This window comes from Haemorhous mexicanus, chromosome Z (genome assembly GCF_027477595.1).
Source record: "Haemorhous mexicanus isolate bHaeMex1 chromosome Z, bHaeMex1.pri, whole genome shotgun sequence".
Lineage (NCBI taxonomy): Eukaryota > Metazoa > Chordata > Aves > Passeriformes > Fringillidae > Haemorhous > Haemorhous mexicanus.
This window is the reverse complement of record NC_082381.1, coordinates 1,125,753-1,141,300: the sequence shown is the minus strand read 5'-3', so window position 1 is coordinate 1,141,300 and position 15,548 is coordinate 1,125,753. Positions and strand designations below refer to the sequence as shown.

The following is a 15,548-nucleotide window of genomic DNA, read 5'->3' as shown; positions in this document are numbered from 1 at the left end:
TATTACTCATCTAAGTCTCTGACTTTCATTTCCACTGTAAACTGCATCTTTTGCTGTATTTATGGTGCATCTTATGGTGTTAGAAAAATCGATATCTAAGATGTTACAGATTTTGAGCAAGGGATTTCTTTGATAAATTGAATTGGATGATAGGACATAAGACAGGAAATGACAGCGTAGGTCATTCAGTACAGCTTTCTACCACCACAGGCACTGTGGCTTTTAAATACATTGAGCATTTTATGTTGTAGAACAATTCAGATTCTTTTCCCCTCTGATTCTGTTGGGAAAACATTTCATGCACAACATTATTTATTGGTTAGAGATTTTCTTTTAAGTTACAACATGGTTTCCTTATGTGCAGTTTTCTGCCCATTTGTTCCTGGACATAAATTGTGCCTCATCTTAAATAACTTCCCTCCCTACATTTTTGTTTCTGATACATTTTTCAATTGGTCTCCTTTCAAACTTCATTTAGATATGATAGACATTCCACACTCACTGATCACTTAAAAACTAGTCTGTCCATCTCCTTGCTCAACTGGGTAGTGCTTCTCCACATCTTCCAGCCTGAATTCTTTTCTTGAATGCAGGCGATGGTGATTACTAGGCTCACTAAGATGTTCTTTCTCTTTTAGGTCAAAATACCTAATAACTTTGTTTCCCGACCTCATCCTTGAAATACTCTACTCATAACTTCCTTGACCTCTATGTTAGAGGCAGAGCCTATATTATTTTCTGTACAATAATTTCCACACCCACCTTGATGTTACAATAACGTTCATTTTCTTTTGTTTCATTACTGATTTCTTGCAGGGCTCATCACATCTTTGGAGAAGCCTGACAATCTGGTTCTAATACATTTCTCTGCATAAAATGAGTTACCAGACAAAAACTTCACAGGTTTATCTGAAATTCTGAAGTGTTTGTTGCATTTTGAGCTTATGTACAGTAATGCCAGCACCACTTACTGACCTTTAAAATTTGTTCAGCAATCTTAAGAGTAATGTTTTGTATATTGGATTTCTTTCTGTTCGTCAGAATTTCCAAATCAGACTTCATTCTTTCTGTTTTCTGGCATTATTATTTAAGTGTGGATACCAGAATGGGGCATGCAAGTTTAAGCATTTTCTATGCATGCGTAGTATTGCTTGCATATTCCCTGGATGGGTTCGTATAGACCTTACTTACTAATCCAATGGACAGACTATTTTAGGGTAGCTCATTCCCAGTTGATTATCTTCCATAGCCCTAAACTTCCTCAGCCACCACTTTGCAAAATTTTTTCACCTTCCTTTATTTCTTACCAATATGCCTAATTTCTAGGTCTGACTACTTTGCATTTGGGTGATGTTTCTCAGATGCCTTTATAACTTTGCAGATGTGGTTTAAACTCAATATGATGTAGTTTTCTACAGATGGGGGTTGCCCAGCAAAAATGAGGTTAGGTGATAACACATTATTAAGCTAAGAGTAGTAATCTTTTGCTCTACTGTTTGCACACAGTTATCAACTTCTTGCATTCAAACAAGTAGAATTTGGAATATTGCCTTCCAGTAAATTAAATAATATTTAGGCTCAGTGATACCTGGATGAACTTTCATACAGTAAACTTTATTTTGTTTGGGAAATATGCGAACAAAGTGTGTGAGTCAAATATATACAGCTAATACCAGGACAACCACGACCCACATCTGAAATGCAGAGAATAGATTTGTTCCATCACCTCACTGGCTGGAGGATTACAAAGAAACAAAGGGATACACATACATTGCTAAGCTCATTTTAGCAGAGCCTGACCCCTGCATTACATATCAAAGAGCCTGGAGCATGCATAAGTCTTCATCAGGCTGTGTTTTACAATCTCAGATTTTCTTATCTCCCTTCCCCCCTTACAAAGAGGCCCCTAGCCTACAGGGATAAGGCTTTTAGGTCTTTAACAACATTCTGTTATCTCCTCTGAGAAAATTTAATTTCTTCTTCAGCAGACAGAAAACAACCCAAAGCAAACACAAATGCATGAATTCTCTCACACTGAGTATTTTCTAACATCTCCCAGGTGTAAGGTTGGTCTCTGAGCAAAAACAGTTCTGAAAAGAACTTAATTTATCCTCTCCTCACGAATCTCCTGGTTTTCAACTGTTTCTGCCCCACACAAAGCTAACCTTAAAATTGCTCTCCTTTGCCTTCTGTGAAAAAATGAGCTTTTTCACAGATAATCAGCATGTAGTACAAAAAAAAATGCAGAAAAAGAATTAATATATCAGAAATGTTCTTACATTGCATTCATTGAAATAAAAGAATCCTGAAAGATGGGAAAATTTGTAATGAGATTTATAGGAAGATATAACCAAAATGGCCTTTTTCCTTACAATTTCACAAAGTGTACTGGAAACGAAAACTGTTGGTTACCTCATCCCATCTCACACATGCATGGAAACTGTTGAAACAAGCCAGAATAGCATTGCTGGTTTTGGACTTGCCAAAATGCCTCTGGATTTGGATGCCCACTCTGAAACAGGTGATATATTGAACATTAAAAAAAAAACAAGCAAAAACAAAAACCACTCAATTCTTTTTGTGGAGTAAATCTTAATTTGAAGAAAGCATACTAAAAAGCAGCTTTGGTAAATTAATCTCTTTCCACACACTGAAGTATATAGATTTCAGAGTATGCCTTTTCGAAACATGAATCTGGTTTCTGTGTGTGAACAAATCACATATGCGCTTCACTCATATATTTGAACAACGGTAGTATCTATGTTTATCTATGTGTCATGTAGGAAAAAAGAAATTTCTAGAATGGAAATCACTGGAATTTTGGTGTCAAAAGTTTTCCATGCAGAGAATTTAACAGTTTAGGGCAAAAAACTGAGGGCAATGACTTTCCACACAGCCTGTACGTTGTTTTTTGAAAAAATGCTGTGGGAGACAAACTGCACAAAGTTGTTCCTTAAGTCCTCAGTCTGCAAAAGTAGACTTGAAGCAGCCATATTTTCATGCTTGTTTACTGAATAGAGCTAAATTTGTAGAAAATAGGAGGCTCTTTTTGTTAAACCCCAGGGTTCAACAGACATCTCTAAACCTGAAGTTTTCCACAAGGAAGAGTCTGATGTAAGTTGTGAAAAACAGCTGTGTGGATCTAGTGCCCTGGGCTCCCTTTCTAGAGTGATTAATCAGATATGCCTGAACCCATCCCATGTAATGGATGTTTGTGTATAACATCAGTTGCATAGCCATTTCTCACACTGATAGCTTTCCTGTGCACTGCTTGTTTATTTTGGCTTTGCATGCAGGGACAATTTCACCTCTAATTAACTAGAGACTGTTCGTACAACAAATTTTTACAAAGCCAGCTCTTGTGTTATTACCTTGTGTTTGCCGTATACAACTTGTTTTATCCTGGTAACAATAGTAATACTGTAGAGAGAGAGCCTCAGCCAGAACTTGCAGTCCTTGAGCTGGCTCTGTTCTGTTTAGGTAAATGAGAAATTCATTCCAATATTCCACATGTTCATATTTCAGGTTTCAGCCAACAGTTCTTTTGGTTGCACTTCAGGCACTAATTATAGCTCTGTGGGGAATATCTTGGAGCTGTTTAAACTGCTTTTCTCGTGGAAAGTAAAGTAAAAAATACACCATATGAAGCCTACATATTGAATTGTTCCACTGATATATCCTGATAATTAGTGTGTAAATACATACCTGCTTGTGGTTATTCAATACAGGGTTTTGTTATATGCGCATTAGAATGCTTTATAGCTTCAGTGTTTCAAAGGTATCATATCCTAAGAGTAAACAAAATACGTTTTTTTCCTTTTTTTTAGCATGGTTAATTATTTTGTCTTTTGTTTTCTTAATTAAGGAGCTAGTTCAGAAGTAGCCAGTAACCTTTCTTAACAACCACTTCCCTTTCCAACAATATAAGGTAATTATGGTTTATGTAGGTAGTGATATATTTTTGCATTGCATATATGTCACATGTGTATATATATTGCTGTGTTCCAGCAACAGAAGAGATTTTCTTTACTTCTACTACTTTTCTTTTTTTTTTTCTACTACTACTACTACTAAATTTTATTTTCTTTACTACTACTAAGAGCAAAAACATAACTTCTAATATAAAAACACAGGTGTCTATTTTTGTTCATTCCCCCACATAGGCATCTTTATTTATGCATACCTGTTTGGCTCATTACTCATTTCCTCATAGATACTGTGGGTGTGCATTTTTAATAAATTGAGGCACAAACATTATTTTTCTGAAAGTGTGGATACCTCAAAAGAATTAATGGCCTGGGAAATGTTTCTTTTTGTTTGAGAATTTTTTGCTTTCATATCTAAGAAGACTATTTAAAAGAAAAAAAAATCTGTTTGTCTGTCTTCTGGTAGCAATTTAGAATTGCTGACTTAGACTCTCAGCTTACCATTATCTGTTTTTGGAGAGATGCCTACTTTCAAATGCAGTGCTGTGCAGTCTACAAAAGACTCTTTTAAGAATGTTGTGCCCGACTTTTTCATTCCCAGATAAGAGGTTAAATGGATTGGTAGAAACTCAGCAGGAGCTAGGGGCTGCTACTGGTCAAAAGCAAAATGCTGACAGTGAGCAGCTTGGCAGTGCTGTGTCTCTGCACAGGGCAGTACTGTCCAGATCCTAGAGAGTGCAGAAACTGGAAGAAAGGGGTGTATCTCACAGGTGCATTTCTCAGGATAATGTGATCCTTGGTGCCTGGCATGACAGTGATTGCACTGCGCTGCAGCTAAAAGCCATGCCTGCATAGTAGGTTTTTTAGGTTTCCAGAATACTGGCCTCTGTTCTGCACATTCAGTTATGAACATTTCCTCTTTAGGAATTAGTTTTTAAGGAAGAGGTCATACCATGGGCTACTTTTTCCAGATTCCACTTCAGGATCAATTTCACTTTCTGGCAGTAGTTTTTTGTTCTTGGAAACATGAAGTAATTTTAGAACAGTATTCGGGGAGAATAGAGGAAATTAGATGTTTAGGCTCTAGGTCTGGATAGAGTGTCCCTCCTTCTCTCTCCATTTTATATTTTCATGGTTTGTTTTCTGCTCATCAGTGTGCAGTTTCCAGCATATCGGTGCCAAATTATCTCTCCCTGTCTGCCACCTCTGTAGCTCTTAATTACTCCAGTTCAGCTGTTCTGTCCTCTGCTTTCCCTTCTCCTTCACATTTTCTTTCTAGTTCCTTTGTAAATTTGATCACACCTATCAAGACAGTAACTCACTCCTCAGGCAGAGAGGGTTATTGGGGCACTTGATTTGTGTGCTGGAAATAATCAGGATTCACAGACTGGATTAAGGCAACTTGACTTGTAAAGTAGTGAATGAATGTAAAGTCTAAATTTTATAAAATAGTGTGATTAAAAGTTACTCGACTGGTTCTTACTACATTTTCTAGATGGAAACTGTTTTTATTATTTTAAAGAGTGCTGTAAGCATCTTAAAAGTGTGTGGGACTGCTGGTTGTCTTTATGTGAGTGTGTGAAAACCTCTACTTTAAAAAGGTCCCTGCCAGTACTGCTAGTTCATTCACTCATAAAGATGTGCATACACAAACACACACACTTGGAGAAGGGGATTTTTCTGTAATAGTATAAGGAAATTCTGCAGATGTCATTATGAGCATGTTCATACTGGCTCTGATTCTTGGCAGACTTAATCTGTCCATGCTGGTGAACTGGAAAAAAAAAAAGGGGGCTTTTGTATCATTTACCTGCTTGCAATTTGCTGACCAAGGAAAAGGAGGCATTAGCGGGGGGAAAAAAAAAAAAAAAAAAGACAGAATGCCCTAAAATTCTTCTTTTGTGCTTTTAAGAATGCTATTCCTGCCTTGGGGCCTCTTTGAAAAAGACCTGAGTCAATTTCATTTAAGCTGTCGGTTGAGCACACTGGCTTTGTCTAGAAAATGTACTAGAAAATTGGACTGTGGCTGGGTCAATAGCAAGTCACAGGCATCAGTGAAACAGTTTTGTTTTGCATAGTGGGACAGTGATTTTTTTCTTTTAAATGATGGGACATTTCATGCAATTTAAGAAAGTAGACTAGAAAAAAGGAGAACCTTTCATAGTGATCTGATTTGGTGCACTGACAAGCATAAGTGTGGAATTATGGACACCATACAGAGTTTATAGAAGGCAATCCCTAGCTGTCATTGCAAATGGAGGAGCAAAAACAACTTTGTGCCTAGAGGGGAGGGAATGAAATTTTAAAATCATGAGACAAACATTGAGCATACTTTGCTGGACATCCATTCAACACTGGTCTATGCCTCTTCTCTAGAAGAGTTACCAGCTCTTAGTTTTGCTCAAGTTCTCTCTGTATGATTTGTACATGCACCATTGCTTTTGGCTAATAAATGACACATGGCTTCTTGGCATCTCATGGCTTGACTTTTTGTCTAATACCCTTGGGCACCTGGCAGATGACAAATGATAGATTTAGATAAACAATAAAAGCTACATAGTGCCTTGCATGTGTGTTTATCTTAATTTTATCACACAATCCAACTATTATTGAGTTGTTTATTTAGATGATACCAGCTGGGAATAACATTCACATACAGTAGAACAGCTGACACTCTTGCCCTACTTACTTGGTGGGCATAGTTACTAACAAGTTTGAATTTTCCTAAGCATGATTGGGACTGCTGAATTAAAGCAGAGTGTTTAGAAACCAAATGGTAAATCAGAATTTATTTACTTGACAAATTAATTTAAGTTCTTTTACAATTTTTTTTCTTTATTTTTTAAGTGGAAGCTATGGCTTGATTACTCTGAATTCTCATTTCTTCCCTCTTGGTTGTATTGGTGGTTATACCAAAATTCCCATGGGGTTTAGCCATAGTACTGCTTTCAAGACCTGTGTGGGAAGAAGAAAGTAAAAATGTAACAAACCCAAAAACCCAAACACCCAAACAAACAAACAAAAACCCTATTACACTGAAAATTTTGCTATTTTGCATAGTTTTGTTGGTGCATTAGCTAAGATTAACTAAAAGGAAGTGAAAAAAATGTAATATTCAGACAGATTGTGTCTGGCAAATGTAGGTTTCATAGTACATTAAACTTGGTACCTAGGGATTTTTCTCTCTGCTTGAAATGTTTCTAAATGAAAATTTGAATTTTAGAGACATATCTTCATGTAGACACTAGTCAGAAGAATTTGCTATTTAACTTTCTTTGCTGAAAAGTCTTTCCAGGTAGTATTCTTTTAATAAACTCAAAATTATCTCCATGATAATTGAGAAGTCTTATGGCAGTCTGGTGAAGGCCCAAGTGACTGGAAAAAGGGAAACATTTTACCCATCCTGAAAAATAGTAAAAAAGGAGAGCCCTGGCAACCACCAACTGGTCAGTCTCACCTGGGAAGATCATGAAACAAATTCTCCTAGAAGCTCTGCTAAAGCACATGGAGGTCAGGGACATGGTTTGGGATAGCCAGCACAACCTCACCAAGGACACTGGTATTATTATCCAGTGGTACTTACTGTCTTCATTATTGACATGGATGAAGGAATTGAGTGCATTCTCAACAACTTTGCAGATGACACCAAACTGAGGGGTGCAGTTGACACTCTTGAAAGATGCAATGCTGTCCAGTGGTACCTGGACAAGGTCAAGATATAGGCCAATGGTGCCTGGCACAGCAGTCCAGGAAGTTTTATGAGATTTAATAGGACCAAATACAAGGTGGTGAATCTGCATCAGGGCAACCCTCGGTATCAATACAAGCTGTGGGATGAACAGATCAAAAGCAGTCGTGCTAAGGACTGAAGAAGGACTTGTGGGTGCTGGTGAATGAGAGGCTGACATAAGCCAACAATGAGTGCTTGCAACCCAGAAAGCTCATCCAGTATGATATTTTACTACTTCATCTGAGTTTTCAGCATGACTTTCTTGGTACATCTGCATAATATAGATGCAGACCAACAAACACTGTATAAAAGTTGTTTCTGTGCTCATACCACTCATTTTCTCAATTTTTCTAATGTCTGATTGTGAAATCTGCTAAATCCTGTTCTCTTTTCAAGTTTTCTTCTCAAGTAGTTTTTTTATTTTCGTCTTCTCATGAAATGTCTTTTTGGGGAAAAAGACCTGGCTATTAAGCAGTTGAGGGATAAAAGAAGAATTATTAATAAAATCTTTTGTACTGTTTCCAAACAGGGACGAAGAGGCTTAGGTTCAGTCTTTGTCTGGGCATCTGGAAATGGTGGAAGAAGTCGAGACCACTGCTCCTGTGACGGCTACACCAACAGCATCTACACTATCTCCATAAGCAGCACAGCTGAAAGTGGAAAAAAGCCGTGGTATCTGGAAGAATGTGCATCCACACTAGCTACAACGTACAGCAGTGGAGAATCCTATGACAGGAAAATAGTATGGGTTTTATTTGTTTTTTCATGTGTATGTCTTTGTATTTTGCACAGTGACTTTTGAGGATGGAAAGAAAGGGAAATCATTTACACCAATATCTTCCCTCTGTTTTAAGTCGATTTTCAATAATTTTTACATTTTGCACACATATTAGCAGTTTACCTAGATACCTGTTTTCTCAGATTTGTTTTGACACAGCATCATTCCTCTTTTACATTCAGTGACTGTCACTTATTACTCGTATTGCTTTCTATTCTGGAAATATATTGTAAGGAAAATTCGCTTCAGTGCCCATCTTTTTTGTATTGTTCCTCTTCTTATTCCTTAAGCAGCCAGCATTTATTTTCCCTAATGTTCTCATCTTCGCTGGAAAATTACAAATAGTTTTAATTCTGTTGGATAATCTGTTGATATCATTAGCATTTGTATAACCTATCTGTCTTTGCGAAATGAATGCATTCAGGATATTTTCCAGTATTCAACATTCTACTCCTTTTAACCTTTTAAACCTTTGTTCTCAGGTTGATGAGGTTTGCTAATATAGTCCTCTCCCCTACTTATTTATTCTAGTGTTTAGCTGACATAAATTTATTACTTCTGGATCAGAAAATTGGAGGATTTGGAGGGGTTTTTTTTCTTCCTTATGCTGTCTTAAGGACTCATCTAACCTTTCTTTCTGGTCCTTAGCAGATTCTTCTCTTGGTGTCAATAAAGAGTTACAAATATTTGCCTCTATGGTTTTTTTTAATACTGGCTGCCTTGTCTTTCAGGATTCTGGGGTGCTGGCCATCCCTTCTTGGATTCTTTGTTATTTTCAAATGGTCTAATTTTTGTTTTAAACTTGTTCTGAGATCTTTCTTCATTCCAATGATTTTTCTGTTATTTACTTGCTGCTCTTCACTGAAGTCTTCTCTCTCTCTTCCTGACATGTTTCTTGTTATCCTTGATAAATAATAATAAATTTAAAAATTACTGTATCTACTAGGAGTCCTCACTTCTGTGGTTAAATTCCCTTCACTGTCCTTTAAAAAATATTCACTAACTTCTTCATGTTTAAGTGAGACTAATAAGCTGAGCAGATGTGATTGTGGTCCTCCAGCCTGACCTCTTACTTAGCCAAGTCTGTAGGACTTCCCTGAGTCCTTTGAATCCAGCAGTTGCTGTCAAGTCAACAACAATTTTTATAAGTACAATCAATATTGCTTTCAAAGTTTTCTGTGACAAAAAATTCACTGAAATTTAGTATAAGTGCTTTTAATTATTCATTGACATTAAAAAAATCCTCTTGTTTGCTCTCTGGGCCCCTTTAGCTTTGATTTCTAAGCATTTGGTGTCACAGATTTTATTGCTAGTATGAAGACCACTCCAGCTGTCTTTATTCTCTCTGCCAGTGTAGCCCAGACAGTTAATCCCTTTTGATAACAGAAGATAAGCTTCTTGTATCATTCTGTGTAAGTCATGTTTTCTTATAAACCCTTTTTCGTGTTACAAGGTTCTAGAATCCAAACTAGACACACCAGTCAGGTAGTAGCAGTATTCAGTGACAAAAGCTCAGGAAAATGGGTGTCTGTGGGTGCCGGGTCAGTTTTCTTCTATTTATATATTGATCCTGACTGAGACTTGTTAGCTTCACTATCATGTAATGTTATGTCAATCACTGTTTGATGCCCAGCCCACTTTCAGAGCTGCTGCTTCTCTTTTTCAAAGTTGGTGGTTCAAGGAAATATGTAAGGGTAGGGTCTCCTTATTCCACCGTTAACTCACCTTCAGACCAGACCTCATCAGCACTTTGTCATTTTCCAAATTTCTCCTATACTCATCTGAAGGTGCTGGTGTTTTCTTCCATGTCTTTGGTAAAAGCTTTAGGTCATACTATGGCCAAGAACCAAATTGCAGAAGACCTGATTATAAGCAGCAATCATTTCTTCTATGTGCTATAAGGGTATATATAATTTCTCTGCTTCTAATTTTTCATACATTCTCTTTTTTTGGACTATATAATTATCCCAGTTTAAATCAATGTATTTTGCATCATGTACATTTTAAATCTCTTAAATTTAAATACTTTTAAAAAAAAGTGCAGTATTACATGGTGTGTCTTGTCGAATCCTGATTATATTACTTTCAACCAAAGTGATGGCCAGAAAAAAATACCACAGTACTTTGACAAATTTCTTTTCCAACACCTTATGTTATCCACCATTGAGTATACTACTAGCTAATTAATCTATTAGTAATTAGTTTAAATCCTGTATCAACTGTTTTACACTAGATGAAAAGGTGGCAAATAGATGACATTAGTAGGACAATACTGCTTACTCTTTTAAAAATAATGACACTATGCAGGTTTTCTGTTAGTCTTCTGAAATTTGTGCAGTGTTCAGATATTTGCTAAAAACAACACAGTAGTTCCCTTTCCAGCTCTTGTAAGAGTATCTGGCACTTCTAATCTTTCTGATATTGTTATTTAAAATAGAGATAAATAGGAAGATGATTTATCATCTTTCTATGCTCTTAAAATTTAATTTAGACTTTTTTTTTCCAAAAATAAATATTCCATGAAATAACTGTTTACTATAAACTATTATCTCTGGACAGTTAAAACAGTATTGGTTTGGGGATTATTTTGATGCTGATGTATTTGAAAGTAAAACATCCATTATTTTTTAGGTTTCACCATTTAATCTTGTCTTTCCTCATTGCCTCTCTGCATCTTTTATCCTCAAAAGTAATTAATTTCTGTTTCTTTATATCCTTGCTCATGTTTTTAATATCGAGTAAAATATCTCTGTATTTCTCAGTCCTTATTTGTACTTTCCTACGTTGCTAATTTGAGCTTTGTTCATTCCTCTGATTTCTTAATAGATGTAATTTTCTTGATGATTGTCATCCATTCTTTTTAACACACATTTTCTGGTTTTACAGAATTACTATTTCAGTAAGAGAACATGGCTAATTTCTGACATTTCACTCCCTTATGTCTTGCACTAGGATCAAAAACACTTGGAGGTGATCTCACATTTGTTGTTAAAGATTTCTCATGAAACACAAACATGTAATTTTTTAGTTTGCTGAAGTATAGTACCCACCACTTCTGGAACTTTACAGTGTGCTAATACAGGCAGGTTAATCTCTTATAGGATTTTTTAAAAGTATACCTTACAAAGGAGATAATTATATATACAGAATGCACACAAATTATCCCATAATTAGAAAATTAAGGAAGATAATTCACATAAACATTATTGAAAAGAATTAAAAATATGTCTCTAAAAATGTTCTTAAGTGGGGTCTCCCTTAGATATCTCACATTGAATGTCTGAGATAAGTAAAAATAATTTTTAATTTAATTCCATGAATTCTATCAGCACTGTTTTTACTAGTCAGATGAATTGGTTTTACTATTCAGATCAGCAATTCAGTTCCATATGCCAGTTTTAGTTTTAGTGCTACGGTGTGCATCATTTTGCACAGTAAGTGGCAAAAGTCTGAGTAGCCATAAGAATTAACCCAAGTCTATTGACCGTTTGTTTACCAGAATGTAATTTATCCTTGACTACTCTTGTGCAGAGCAACCTTACAGTTGCAGTTGCAAGAGTCACTGATCCCAAATGCTTGACAATCACCCTATAAAATTCCTACCAAGATTTTTTCCTGCATTATTATCAAGTGACTTTTGAAACACACAACTCTTCCATGTTTTACTGTTGGTACTTGCTATTTAAAGCCATGCAAGGCTGTTTGCTCTCCAGGTACTTTCAATGATGAAGTGATACAGCATAGTGGAGATAAATAGCTTCTGTTTGTGTTGTATGTAAACCAGCTGCCCACATAAGGGATAAGTATGTGATTCTGTTATGCTACAATCCAGTGAGAAATTCCTTGAAATTGTGATACCAGCTTTTCAAACTGATTGTTGAGAACTCCTTTCAGCATACACACCCTCACATGGAGACAGGAATATTGCTATTACCTGTGTAATCTCTTGCTTACAGTCTGTTTTAAGAGCATTAAATAATGCTATTCTCATGTCCAAAATTCAGTCCTCCTTAAATCTTATCAAGTATCATTTACCTTGAAAGGAAGTCTTATTGGAAACAAAAAGTGAACTCAAGACAGAACTGAATATTTCAAATACTAAGCTTTTTAAACTGCTTTTAAGTGCTAGAAGAGTCTAGAAACTACATGTATTGTACCATGCATCCTTTTCACTACATCATATCTCACACTTTTGTTTAGACTGATGCTCCTTTTGAGTCAGAAGTTGTCTTCATATCTTTTCACAAGACACTGAGAGCTTGCTTTAATTTTAAAGGGAAAAATAACAATACAGGGTGAATAGAAAGATTATTATTAAATTTAAATTATCAAAATTCTATTATGCATGTAAATTTATATGCAGTTGGCAAACAATGCAGGGTTCAACTCTATGCCAAAATTTGAAGAGTAACCATGCTTGATCAGATCATAAGATGATTTTTTTTGTTGGAGTGAGACTCCTACATTCAAAATACCACAGCAGTAAACTAGGAAGAAGTGACCTGACATAGGATTTACAACCAACATCAAATGAACTGACTTCTTCTCCTTTTTTTTTCCTCTTTCTTTTTCTTTCTTTTTTCTTTTTTTCTTTTTTTTTTCATGTAACACAGCACAGATTTCAATATCATGTGAGATTCTACAATGCTGTGGTACAGAAATACCTACCCAAGACTTAGGAATAGTGAATAGGCTACAGTTGTATAATGTCACATTTCACAATTCCTTCCTGGTTTTCCTTGCAATTCTTTAGTTGAATATCTTTCTTTTTTCTTTTCTTCTCTGTTTTTCTGTCCAGTAAGTGTAGAATGTATTATAAGGTAAATGAACAAACAGTAACCAAGTATTAGAAACTCACTTTGTAGACAAAAATTATGATAAAAATTATTTGATTTCAATATGGAGTAATAGAATCACAAACACTTTTATAACTACACAAAGCACTTTTTTTTCTTTTTTCATTACTACCCACTTTTTATAATTGCTTGTTAAAAATATAGGATGTAACATAATTTTAGAAGTTTTTCTAGTCCTGGAGGGGTTTTCTTGTCATATACAATGACAGCTTAAAATATTTTAAGCTAAAGTTACAGGTAGACACACCTTCTTGGAAGAGTTCCTTGCTGTTCAGGAAAGTACACCAAGTGCACTTGACTTTCTACTGTACTGTTTTAGTGCAGTGATAATTAGCCTCTTATGGACCAAGTTTCTACCCTCTGCATATATTAAAATGCTCAAAGCATGCAAATGTTCCAAAGATGCTGATAGATGTATGCCTTTTACATAGACTCATGGAAAAGGACTAGAATTACTTTTAGGTGTTTTCAAGTGCAGCTGCAAAGTGCTGGCGTAGTTACAGGCATAGAAACTCTTACTGTGGGACAGAGACAAATGGATAGTAGGTAAAGACTGTACAATTATAGTTCTTTATAGATGTTACCTCTCATACTCAGTGATTACAGAAGAATTGGCTAATAATATGCAGTTGTCAAGGTATTTTTTTGTAATATTCTCTTCTTTACTACTTTGCATGTCATAGGACAATTCTTAAAGATAGCTTCCCCCTGCCAGATCATGTGTCTAGGACAGGTTTAGCACCACATAGTACAGTTATCTATATGGTTCTTATCAAACATATTGAACAAATGCATTTCCTTTGAATTTGTTTTTCAAATTATTTTGTAACACACTAAGATTTTGATATCAGAAAGTTCCTCATAGATATGATTTATAAGCCTATTAAATTACTTACCTCCTGCAAATAACGTATCTACTGCCTGTTCCACCCATTTTGTTGTCTTATAAAGAGCAATTCATCAGCTGATTTTCTTTCTCTTCTTGCTGATAAACTACTCTAAGCAGAACTTAAAACTGAAACAACGAAAGAAAGCCTCCTTCAGAAACTCACTCAGCTTATCAAGATATGCACCAGATAATCACAGGACACAATGTGGCATCTTCTCTTCTGGGTACATACAGATACATAGGCTGCGTAGAAGTAGAACGTAGAATAGATTTTTGTTAAAATCTTTTCTCTTCTTGGGACACATTCACAGAAGTCAATGTGTCTTGAAGAACTGCAGCAGAAGGTAAAAAATTATTCAATCAGTTCAGAAAACTCATGTAATGAAATATGAAATACAAAGAAATGCAAAGGCTTGAGAGCGGGTATGTGAGCTTGTTCTCTGCGAAGAGAAATCCCATTTTTTACTTTATTCATAAATTTCCCGGTTGGTAAAACTATGGAAAGATTGCTGATTCAGCCTTAATAATAACTGTACAAAATTGCCATCTCCTTCAGAGAGCAAGTTGCTCAGAGCAAGTTGCTTCTATGGAACTGTTACAGCGTGTCTAGATTTTTTCCTTTAATAAATGCCTGGTTTTTCTGAAAACTGCACAATTGCCTGTGGGAGGTATTACAGTGCATTGCAATGATTTTTATAACCTTTCATCAGGGTGTCTATGGCTAATTTCATGTTGATTAAACTAGGCAAATACCAAAAACATTGTCATTGTCTTCAATTAAACCTATTTGGATGAACCTATTTAGAAGTTGTTGGTAACTCTTGGCCCTAGAAATACTGCATGGACTTTTCTTGGGAAGTTGGATCAGCATTTTCACAGATCAACAGCTGTGTTATACTCAATGAAAGATTTTAAATTTTCTCCTTCTCCCCACCCTAACAATCAGAATGATTGCTAATATACACTAATGGCAGCTTCATGGTGCTCTCAAACATCACATTCTTTTATCATGATCCCTCGGATCCACCTGGATCTTGGAGGTAATCTACACCTAAACATCTCAGCTCCTGTCAGTAACTTTCCTTTGAATTAGCTCGAATGGCAGTCACACGTACAAAGCTTTCTCAACCGGCTGAAGTATCTGCTAAAAGCAAGACAAGGGTTCGAATTGCTACCTCAGTATCCACTTAGAACAAGAGGAACAGTGTTACCCATTAAAGAGACATCGGGGCTTGTTGTGCTTGATATCTGTAGCAACAGGACAGTAAAATCAGTCTGAAAGGACGCTCTTCCAGAGGATGAGAAAAAGGATAGCACAATTCAGTGTGAGTTTCACTGTATTGACAGAGGCTGTCCCGTAGGGAAAAGC

The 15,548-nt window shown here is 35.9% G+C and overlaps 1 protein-coding gene across 3 annotated transcripts in view; it reads left to right on the top strand.

Annotated features, from left to right (window-relative positions):
- The window catches only part of PCSK5 (proprotein convertase subtilisin/kexin type 5), a 223,206-nt gene that overhangs the window by 98,287 nt on the left and 109,371 nt on the right, over nt 1-15,548 (top strand). For all 3 annotated transcript variants that reach the window (XM_059873883.1, XM_059873882.1, XM_059873884.1), the window contains exon 8: nt 8,186-8,398. In XM_059873883.1, coding sequence (XP_059729866.1) covers nt 8,186-8,398 — 213 coding nt within the window. The remainder of the gene's footprint in view (nt 1-8,185; nt 8,399-15,548) is intronic.